The sequence below is a fragment of the Emys orbicularis genome, chromosome 2, assembly GCF_028017835.1.
Source record: "Emys orbicularis isolate rEmyOrb1 chromosome 2, rEmyOrb1.hap1, whole genome shotgun sequence".
Lineage (NCBI taxonomy): Eukaryota > Metazoa > Chordata > Testudines > Emydidae > Emys > Emys orbicularis.
The window spans coordinates 230,709,824-230,721,342 of NC_088684.1; the positions used below are offsets into that span (position 1 = coordinate 230,709,824).

Genomic DNA, 11,519 nt, shown 5'->3' on the forward strand with positions numbered 1-11,519 from the left:
GTTCATAATAATGGATCCCTCTCTCAATAGGATCCTTTAAAAACATTATCTTGTATTTACAGTCAAAGCAAACAAGATCATGCTGCTCACGATCAGAGCCTGACCACTTGGAAACAATGAGAGTAGTGGAGGAAAGGCTACTTAACAAATGAATACTTCTGGCAAGCTGTCTGTGTTAGGAAGGGTAGGATATAAACACAATTTTACCCCTCCCCCATTTCAAAATATTGTAAACCATGTGTCCAAGGGCAAGAGTCCATTCTGCTCTCTGATTAGTCTGAAACATAATTAGTCTTATCTGGTCTCCTCCAAAGGTGTCCAGCTTGTGCTCTTCACACTGGTAATAACGAAGTTATATATAGTACTGTGTGTCGGAGGTATAACAGAAGCAGTATGTCGGTGCTAAGGGTACAGATGAATGCCTGAAAATGGAAATGTGCAGTAGGTTTTTACTTGGAGTAAATCATCTCTTGAATAGCAGTTCCAGTAAAGATTAGAGGAAATTACTCTTAAAGCCAAAGTGAGGACTAATGAGGTTGTTAGAAAATACTCTTCTATTTTACAATGTAAGTCTTATTGACTTAAAAATATTCCTAATTGATTCAGCGTTCTTTTGTCTAAAAACTATTTTTTAAAAAATAGGTTGATATTTGTGCAGAAGAGCTGGGGAATAACGTGAGACCTGCAGCAAATTTATTAGGTGACATAAATGCCGTGACTGAGCAGGTAATGTACTGCAAGGTGTCTATAACTTCCTCTGACTTGTAGAAAGAGAGTAAATTCTAAAAAAAAAAGTCCTAGGAGAAGCATTTTTTTATGCAGTATATTTATGCTTGCATCCAGTATCTAATCCTAACTTAAAATTTAAAAGTAGATGTAGTATTGTGCTGGGATCTTGGTGTATGATATAGATCAGGGATCTCAAACTCAAAGCACCACGAGGGCCACATGAGGACTAGAACATTGGCCCAAGGGCCACATCACTGACACCTTTTCATATAAAGGTACAAAAGCCCCGCCCCCGCCCCACTCCACCCCTTCCATGAGGCCCCGCCCCATTCCAACCCCTTCCCCAAATTCCCCACCCCAACTTCGCCCCCTCCCTGCCCCTATTCCAACCCCTTCCCCAAATCCCAGCCCCGCCTCTTCTCCGCCTCCTCCCCTGAGCACGTGGCTCCCCGCTCCTCCCCGCTCCCTCCTGGAAAGTGCTAAGCGCCGCCAAACAGCTGTTTGGTGGCGGGAAGCACCTGGAGGTAGGCAGAGGAGCGGGGATGCGGCGTGCTGGGGGGATGGTGGGGGCAGCAGGTGAGGGGAGCTTGGCGGCTGCAGGAAGTAACTCCGGAGGGGGCACAGGGAGCTTGGCAGGCCGCAGCAAATAACTCTGCGTGCCGTGGGTTTGAGACCCCTGATTTAGATTTTCTTGAAGAAATTATTCTGAGGTTTGTTGTTTTGAAAGAGGATAAATTTTGTGTGTGTGTGTTTTGTTTTAGCTTTTAGAACAACTTGTTCTAATGGAATGGAAATATCCTTCTTATTCAGAGTGGTGGAAGGGATTAAGAGAGAAAATGAAGAGCAATGAAGAAACATCCAAGGTAATACTATGGCTCAGTAAAAGTGGCTTTTGATCCTTTTCTGGACACAGTATCAATCATATCCCTGTCATTATTGTGGTTAAGTCTCCCTACTAACACTGGTCTACAATTTTTGAGAAGTCGTCTGCTTCAGAGATTAAATGTGCTATTTATTATGTATTTTGATGTGCTGAATTCAAATATGACAATTAAAACAACTGATTGGCTACTGTTTCTAAGATATTTAAGTTTTTACATTTTATGTCTATGTATATTGTGTAGATAGTAGAGTTTTAATCATAAATTGTAAACCTAGGTCTTTTCATGTGTTTATGGTTGCTTTACATGATAATATTTCACCTGTCCTGTTTATGTAACACTTTAAAAATCAGCCAAAGGGTTATATAAATAACATTTATTATGAAACAAAAGGCAAAAAACTATTCTGTACATAGTTTAGTCCTATTCAGTGTCTACTCGGCGCTTCTTGGCTTGTCTCTTGTATTCATTAAATGGAGCATCTCTTGTCACTGTCCAGCAATAGTCTGCAAGCATTGATGGGCTCCATTTGCCCTGATAGCGTTTCTCCATTGTTGCAATGTCCTGGTGAAATCGCTCGCCGTGCTCGTCGCTCACTGCTCCGCAGTTCGGTGGAAAAAAATCTAGATGAGAGTGCAAAAAATGTATCTTTAGTGACATGTTGCAACCAAGGCTTTTGTATGCCTTGAGGAGGTTTTCCACCAACAACCTGTAGTTGTCTGCCTTGTTGTTTCCGAGAAAATTTATTGCCACTAACTGGAAGGCTTTCCATGCCGTCTTTTCCTTGCCACGCAGTGCATGGTCAAATGCATCATCTCGAAGAAGTTCACGAATCTGAGGACCAACAAAGACACCTTCCTTTATCTTAGCTTCACTTAACCTTGGAAATTTTCCACGGAGGTACTTGAAAGCTGCTTGTGTTTTGTCAATGGCCTTGACAAAGTTCTTCATCAGACCCAGCTTGATGTGTAAGGGTGGTAACAAAATCTTCCTTGATTCAACAAGTGGTGGATGCTGAACACTTTTCCTCCCAGGCTCTAATGACTGTCGGAATGGCCAATCTTTCTTGATGTAGTGGGAATCTCTTGCACGACTATCCCATTCGCAGAGAAAACAGCAGTACTTTGTGTATCCAGTCTGCAGACCAAGCAAGAGAGCAACAACCTTCAAATCACCACAAAGCTGCCACTGATGTTGGTCATAGTTTATGCACCTCAAAAGTTGTTTCATGTTGTCATAGGTTTCCTTCATATGGACTGCAAGACCAACTGGAATTGATGGCAAAACATTGCCATTATGCAGTAAAACAGCTTTAAGACTCGTCTTCGATGAATCAATGAACAGTCTCCACTCATCTGGATCGTGAACGATGTTGAGGGCTGCCATCACACCATCAATGTTGTTGCAGGCTACAAGATCACCTTCCATGAAGAAGAATGGGACAAGATCCTTTTGACGGTCACGGAACATGGAAACCCTAACATCACCTGCCAGGAGATCCACTGCTGTAGTCTGGAGCCCAACAGCTCTGCCTTACTCGGGTAGTTCCAAATCCCTGACAAGGTCATTCAGTTCACCTTGTGTTATGAGGTGTGGTTCAGAGGAGGAGGATAGGAGAAAATGTGGGTCCTGTGACATTGATGGTTCAGGACCAGAAGTTTCATCCGCTTCCTCGTCTGACTCAAGTGAGAATGATTCTGGTGCATCAGGAACCGGCAGTCCTTCTCCGTGGGGTACTGGGCGTATAGCTGATGGAATGTTTGGATAATGCACAGTCCACTTTTTCTTCTTTGACACACCTTTCCCAACTGGAGGCACCATGCAGAAGTAACAATTGCTGGTATGATCTGTTGGCTCTCTCCAAATCATTGGCACTGCAAAAGGCATAGATTTCCTTTTCCTGTTCAACCACTGGTGAAGATTTGTTGCACAAGTGTTGCAGCATATGTGTGGGGCCCACCTCTTGTCCTGATCTCCAATTTTGCAGCCAAAATAAAGGTGATAGGCTTTCTTAACCATAGTGGTTATACTGCGCTTTTGTGATGCAAAAGTCACTTCACCACAAACATAGCAGAAGTTATCTGCACTGTTCACACAAGTACGAGGCATCTCTGCTCACTTTGTCTAAACAGAAATGTGTCCCTTTGCAAAATCAAACACTGACAAATAAGAGAGCACGACACTGTATGATTTCTAGAGCTGATCTAGGGCAATTTGTTCAGCAGAGTGATGTAAGCTTCGTTATGATTGCATCATCCATGACTTCTAGGAATAACATGATGCAATTCATATCATGTATGACGCAATACCAACTTCAGATTGCATCATTCATTGTTTTGCCTAAAAAGCAAGTACTGTCCAAACCCAGTCATAGATTTATTCATAGATCCAGTCAAAGATGTATTGTAGTCATTTCTGGTTTAAATTGAGATCCCTTCCCTTTATAACTCACTTATCCTCCGCCATTCCCAAGTCAAGGGTCGTATATACTGACCCAATAGCATATCTTGAAAACTAGAGCCAATCAACAATTTTAAGCATCATTTTCGTTCTCAGTGACCCAGAATTAGTAAAGTTTGACTACATTTATTTCAGAAGCATTTTGGCTGTAGAGCAGTGTAATCAGAACTTTCAGATTGCTAAATTCTGAATGGTATCAAAATGTTTCAGAAGACTCCTGTAGACTTACTGTGTTCAGATTTATCTACTATATGGACAGACTGGGCTTAAGAGCTAATTGTCATCCAAACTCCATATAAGTCATTGGGCTTTGGATCAGGACCATAGTGCCGGAAGGAAGCCCTTGTGTAGAAGATGATATGGTAACAGAATTGATTTGCAAGTGATGTGGTGTTACTCTTAGCATATGACAGCTCAGTTTTGCTAAGGTAGATCCTTTATTTTTATTTTATTTTATGGATGTGCCAGTTATTGTGACAATGATGTACATTAAAAGCAAGTGACACATTAAGGCCCCAATCTTACAAATACTTATGGATGTGCTTAAATTTCTGCATATGAATTGGACTGTTCATGCCTGGAAGGTTAAGCCCATATGTGTCTTCGGGATTGGAGCCTAAATTAGACTCCTCTCAGTAGACAGCACAAACTGGAGCTGTTCCTGAACCACCCCAGCACACAAATGACACAGCTCACCTGCGATTAGAAATAGTCCAACGTTTTTACTCTGTGTTTGAACAGCACCTAGCACGATGTGGTTCTGGCCCATGAGTAGGTGCATGGCAATACAGATAATAAATAGTAATAATCATGGTTGAACAAACTGATGTGCCTTGCTCGTTGCTCTGAACGTCAATAAACTGTTGACGATGGCACACCACCAGAGGGAGCAGGTTGCACACCTGAGGGAACCTCTGCTGAAAATGGCCTGTCTTCAAAATTACAAAGGCACTGTCAGCGAAAGTGACTCTGATGATCTCAGCCATTGGGAGGGAGTCTAGTTTTGCAACCCTTATTCCGGAGAATGGTCCCTGACTTCAGTGGTAATATTCACACGTGGCAATTCACATTGCCCTTATGCTAAGCAGTACGTATAGAAATGATTTATAGTCTCTTATTTTTTTAAAGGCATTGGCATTACAAAAGTCCCTGCCTATGAATTATTATACAGTATTCCATCATGTCAGAGAACTGTTACCCAGGGACTGCGTTCTGGTTAGCGAGGGAGCTAATACTATGGACATTGGACGCACTATGCTTCCAAACTATCTTCCTCGCCACAGGTAAAACATTTTCTTTGTTGCCATGATACAACAATTATGTGCATATGTTTGTTTCCACACAGTTGGGTTATAGGTTACTGATGCTATGTCTTTTAAATAAAAAAGTTATTTAAGTAAAGTAAATGTATAATGTGTCTTTGGGGTGGGTTTCTTCTTGTTAAGGCAACTTATCTTTATCCCTTTTGGTCATACCCTGTCATTGATTTTTATACCGAATACACGTTGATTTGTGTGGGACTTCAGGACATAGTACAATGGTAATAAATGGCCATATTTCAAGCAGGTGACAATTATTTAGCAGAGATCTCAGTTCTTTTTGGAATGGGAGTATATTATTGAGTCCCATACTTGGTGTGTGAATCTGTGCCTAAAAATGTTAGGACTTATTTAAAATTTTTAAAATAAATAGGCTAGGGTCCTATCCTGCAAGCAGATTCACACGCGCAAAGTTGCTGAAATGCAGAATCCCCTTAAAATCAATGGGAGCTACACGTGTTCAGCATCTTTGGAAAGCAGGCCATATATTGGGCCTCTACATAGGAATTCAGGTGCCTAAAATTCATACAAATTCTGAAGTTCTGATTTGTGACTTTATTTATTAAAGCCAGCTATTACAGAATGACTGTAAATTAGAGCTAGTCTGTATTTATTAGATTGTATGAGAGAGAACTGGACAATCTTTGCTGAGGTGACCCTTCAGATCTGATTGTGGAGTCTAGAACCTCCTTCTGAAAACAGCACGATATGTCACAAATGAACCTAACGACATATTTGAGGTTAAATAAAGTTAATTTAAAATCAACTGTGGGAATATATATATTTTTAAAAGGATGGCACGGTGACTATAACGCTTTTTTCCTTGAATGTAGCGTTGTGCACATAAGAGGGCAAATTTGAAAAGTTAGGCCTATAGTAGTGCATGTATTTTGCATTTGCATTTGCCTGGTTGAAATGCTCTTGTTTTATTACAGCTTGCAATTTGATTTCAAAAGTTGAACCTGAAAACTAGAATTTGAATAGCATTATTTGCCTGAAAGTTTTCAGGCTTCTAGTTGGATTTCCAGGGAGTTAAATGTAGAAAAGATTTCATGTAGCCTATTAATTTGACCTTTGGGATGCAAGACTCAATAGAACAACTATTTTACTACCACTTGAAACATCTGATTACATATTAATTAGATGTCTTGAAATACCAGTACAATGTAGACTGAAAGCAATCAGGAATACAGTACATTGTAATTGGTAGTATGTAAGCATCTCTTATTCCAGTCAACTCATTTTTTAAAAGTTCTATTATATGTGTGTTCATTAGAGTATTATGAAATCTTGATCAGATTCCTATATGAAAACCAAGCCTATTTAGACTATTTAGACACGTGGTGTGTAATATAGCAATACATGTGTCAAATGCCTTTTTACTATCCAGATATTGTTTTATAAGTGGTTGGGTTATATCAAAATTACTACAAGCCAAGAACAAACTGTCATGGACAATTTGAGAACTGTTTGCCTGGCTGTACAGGAAAAATAATGCAGTGAAGAAATAGGCAATAATTCTACTTTCTTATCTGTAGACTCGATGCTGGTACATTTGGAACAATGGGAGTTGGGCTAGGTTTTGCTATAGCAGCTGCAATGGTGGCTAAAGATCAGACACCCGAGCAACGAGTAATCTGTGTAGAAGGAGACAGTGCTTTTGGATTTTCTGGCATGGAAGTGGAAACTATTTGCAGGTAAAGTTTTTGATCAAGTAAACCATCTTAATTTATTATCCCCGTCTAGCTGACAGACTATCCAGATCGGGGAAACTGACTATACACAAAGTGCAATTAAATGCACAAAGAAAACAAACTGAAAAAATACAGAAAAATAATTTTGTCCTACTAATATTAGGTGCTACTTGTTGGGACAAATGGGGGAATTTTTTGTGATATTTTTATAAACGATCTGTCTGACTCTGTGTCTATCCCTTTGGCGTTGCTTCCTCTTGTGGAGGGAAGGGGAAGAACTTATTTTCTCCCTGTGACATAGGAGATCAGCCTAGGTATTTGAGAATATAGCCACTAGGATTGTCTGGGCTGGGATCAACACATTTGAATGGAAGCCTCAATGACTGAATATTATTTAGAGCAAGTTATTTCCCAGCACCCCCACCTCTCTGCAGGGAAACAGGGCAAAAGCCCTAGCAGGAAAGCAAAGGCAGAGGAGGTAGACAGACAATGGGATGAGCAAAGATGGGGCTGAAAGAAGAAGGGCATGGCAAAGCCATGGCTTCCACCAATATGAACTCTGTACTAAGCTACCATTGTCATGCTAACCCAGAGATTTACAGATTCTAGATTCCAGGTAACTAATAAAGATCCACTTGTTATCCAAAGGCTGCCTGGTGTAGGCTGCAGATAGTTAATGAAAAGCATTGCACCCCGAACGGGAGTGAGGCGACTAAGTCTCTCACAGAAGTGTGGCTCATTTGGACTCACCACAGAGAGCCATGGGGGGAGAGAGAGAGGGATTGTTGGAGCCCGATGGGCCAGTTCGTGAGTCACGGCCCTGTGAAACTGGATCCTTGGGTCCAGCACGCTAAAGGGGTCACTCCCAGGAGACTGGTTAGAGGCCAGAGCGTACACCAGACCCTGTGGATCTGTGACACTTGTAACAATAGTAGGTATAAGAACTTTCATACAGAAGTGATTCTTTTTGGTAGAGTGTCCCTTTAGCGCATCACAGAAAGCTGCAATTCTTTAGAATTTCTCCTACGATCATTCTTCTATTTATTTATTTATTTTATTTGCAGATATAACTTGCCAGTTGTAATTATCGTAGTAAACAACAATGGGATATACAGTGGTTTGGATGCAGATTCCTGGAAGGAGATGTTAAAGTCTGGAGAACCAACTGCGTGGTGAGTACCTCTAACCTATGTGTTTTTAATGAACTGAGAAGCGACCAAGAGGGTCTTTTTATTCATGGCTAGTATTTTCTGTTCTAGACTAAAAGCTGAAGAGAAAAGCTTTGTGGTCTCAGATCAGTAACTAAATGGCAACAAATCTACCTTTACACAATCACCATGCCCAGTTACACACAGCTAAGTTCATAGGAACTGAATTACATGTCCCACCAGCATAGGAGAAACTTAGCGGGCCAGCATAATGACCATCTAGTCATTTAAAAGTACTAAAATTGGCATAATCCTAGTTGGTCATTCTTGCAATTTTAACTCTGCTATGAACCATAAACCTCATTGCTTCTTTCAGTGCACCCCCTGTTTGTCTCCTGCCAAATTCTCACTATGAGCACATTATGTCTGCGTTTGGGGGTAAAGGATACTTTGTGAAAACACCAGAGGAACTGCAAAATGCCCTGAAAGCAAGCCTGGCAGAGAAGCAAGTGCCTTCTCTTATCAATGTAATGATCAACCCACAATCTGACAGAAAGCAGCAGGTACGTGTTTAAATTTTTCTCAGGCTCTGATAGACAGACCCTCTGTATCCTCCTGAAGCTCTGTTGGGACATGGGGGGGAGGGTGCTGGTCAGCAGCAAGGCTCTATGGAGATACAGGGATCCACCCATGCTCAGCTCTTTGTAGTATCAGGGCCTTCGACTTCACCGTCTTCCTTCCTTACATTTTCCTAATGGGCCTTATTTATTGACAATATTGTTAGGAGTGTTGTCACAGTATTAAAAATCATTCCTCTAAGCCAGTGATTCCCAAACTTGTTCCGCCGCTTGTGCGGGGAAAGCCCCGGACGGGACGGGCCGGTTTGTTTACCTGCCGCGGCTGCAGGTTCGGCCGATCACGGCTCCCAGTGGCCGCGGTTCGCTGCTCCAGGCCAATGGGAGCTGCTGGAAGCTGCGCAGGCCGAGAGACATACTGGCCGCCGCTTCCAGCAGCTCCCATTGGCCTGGAGCAGCGAACCGCGGCCACTGGGAGCCGCGATCGGCCGAACCTGCGGCCGCGGCAGGTAGACAAACCGGCCGGGCCCGCCCGGGGCTTTCCCCGCACAAGCAGCGGAACAAGTTTGGGAACCACTGCTCTAAGCTCCTACCAAAGAAATTGAGAATAAAATTATATTTTCATAAGCAGTTTTACACAATTCCACAAGGGCAGGAATATATGTTAGTAAATACATATTTGTATTCTACTCCACCTTCTACTTGTCTGTTTCATTTTTGTTTTTTTGCTTCCAGGATTTTCACTGGCTGACTCGTTCTAATATGTAACAAAAGATGCAGAGTGTGATGATCCTACCCAATACATCTGCTTCAGCCAAACCAAATCATTTTCCAGGAGTGAAACTGCTAAAACTATATTTTATCATTATTTACATAAGATTGTAAAATCCAAGTTTTGTTTCACTTTTTTTAAAAAAATCACTCATATACTATTGTAATAGCAGTAATCAACACAAGAGACACCTAAATGTACATCAGAGTGTCCACTCAAAGGAAATCGTCCTTTTATGGCTATGAACCAGATCATATAGAAACACTTGAATGATAAAATCATTTTTTTCTTTTTACTACAAATGTAACAAATCAGACTTGTCAATTAAATCCTTAGTCCTTGGGGGGCTGGAAGGGGAAAGGGAATTTATGTTGTTTACAAATGGAAAAAAATCTCAATCATAGTCTGTCCTTTGTTTTGGGGTTGTTTTTTTCCCTCTTGACCAACATGCTGCTTACTAGAGAGCTTGTTTTATAGACCTCAAATTTGAGACTCTTACTCAGGGTTGGATCCTCCACGAGAGGTGCTGAATATCTTCACTTCCTATTCCCACAGTCCATTGGGGTTGACAGTCCTCAGCACCTTTCAGGGTTGGTGCTCAGCCTCTACTCCAGCAAACTATCTACTAATTTCAATGGGAGTCTTGTCAGAAAAGGACTAAGCCCTTCATTTCTTGCACTGTATTTTTCTGTACAGAGATGCAGACTGTGGATTGACAGTTTTGTATCCTGGAATCACTTTAGAAACTTCTAAAGTGTATTAAAAAAATGCCAGATTTCACTGCAATACTGAATTTGTTTGTTGGATTAATTTCTGCAGCCTGCTAACTGGAACCCGCTTTACTTGCAGAAAAAGAAAATCTTAAATTACTGCCTTGTCCACCTGTTCCCACACACACCTATCACGCTGAAATCAGTAGTGCATAAGAATTCAGAAATAAACATTCCAGGATCAAGAGATTGCAAAGCGTTAAAGTTGGGGCCAGTTGAAGGGACCCCTGCGCTTGGGGTTGGCTATGGGGGTCACCTAGGTTAAAACTGGGCCAGTGCCAGCTGGCTGAGGGGATGCACAGGCAATGGCTGGCGTTAGGGTTGGGCCCAGCTGAGGGGGGCCTCTGGGCAAGAGATCGGGCCAGCACCAGCTGGCTGAGGGTTGTCCCCTGATTAGGGTTGGGGTTTTGTTTGTGGCCAGCTGAGAGTGCCCAAAACTAATGTCAGGGTAGGGGCTGGCTGAGTGGGCCCTGAAATCAAGGCAGGGTTAGGGTAGGAGCCATCTAAGGGGGACCTGGGCTAGGGTTGGGGCTAGGATCAACAGGCTGAACCGGCTCTCTGAGCTGTCATGGCTCCACAGAGGTCTGTGCTATGCCCTGGCCTTTAAACGGTCTCCTGGGAGTAACCCCTTACCAGTGTCTGACCCCAAGGGCCCGCACTTTTCCACAGACAGGCTACATGGCCTCAACAACTGCTGGACTGGGCCTTTGGGCTCCAGAACCCCTGTTTCTCATCATCAGCTCCTACTGTGAGTCCAACTCAGGGCTGGTCTATGCTGAAAACTTACATCAGCATAGCTTTATCTCTCGGGATGAAAAATCCACACCCTGAGAGATGTAACTTAGCTGTGCTGACCTAACCCTTCAGCGTTGACAGTGCTGGAATTCTTCCGTCGACCCAGTTACCGCGGCTCAGTGAGGTGGATTAACTACAGCAATGGGAGAACCCCTCCTGCCACGGTAGTGAGTGTCTACACTGAAGCGCTAAAGTGGCACAAATGCAGCGGTGCTGCTGTAGCATTTTAAGTGTAGACATACCCTTAGTTCAGACTTTTGCTGAGACTTTTCCTTCTCAGGGAGTAATCCAGAAAGTATTTGGGATGGATGCAGGACAGCCTTGTCAAAACAAAGTAGCAGTAGTCCCTAGGTTAGTCTGGCAAAGGTCCGCTTCA

General features: G+C 42.4%; 1 protein-coding gene across 1 annotated transcript in view; it reads left to right on the forward strand.

Moving 5' to 3' along the window:
* The window catches only part of HACL1 (2-hydroxyacyl-CoA lyase 1), a 42,752-nt gene extending 33,132 nt beyond the window's left edge, over positions 1-9,620 (forward strand). The window contains exons 11-17 of the mRNA XM_065399289.1: positions 643-726; positions 1,491-1,592; positions 5,199-5,353; positions 6,928-7,086; positions 8,148-8,255; positions 8,608-8,794; positions 9,542-9,620. Coding sequence (XP_065255361.1) covers positions 643-726; positions 1,491-1,592; positions 5,199-5,353; positions 6,928-7,086; positions 8,148-8,255; positions 8,608-8,794; positions 9,542-9,574 — 828 coding nt within the window. The 3' untranslated portion in view covers positions 9,575-9,620. The remainder of the gene's footprint in view (positions 1-642; positions 727-1,490; positions 1,593-5,198; positions 5,354-6,927; positions 7,087-8,147; positions 8,256-8,607; positions 8,795-9,541) is intronic.
* The last annotated feature ends 1,899 nt before the right edge of the window (positions 9,621-11,519 follow it).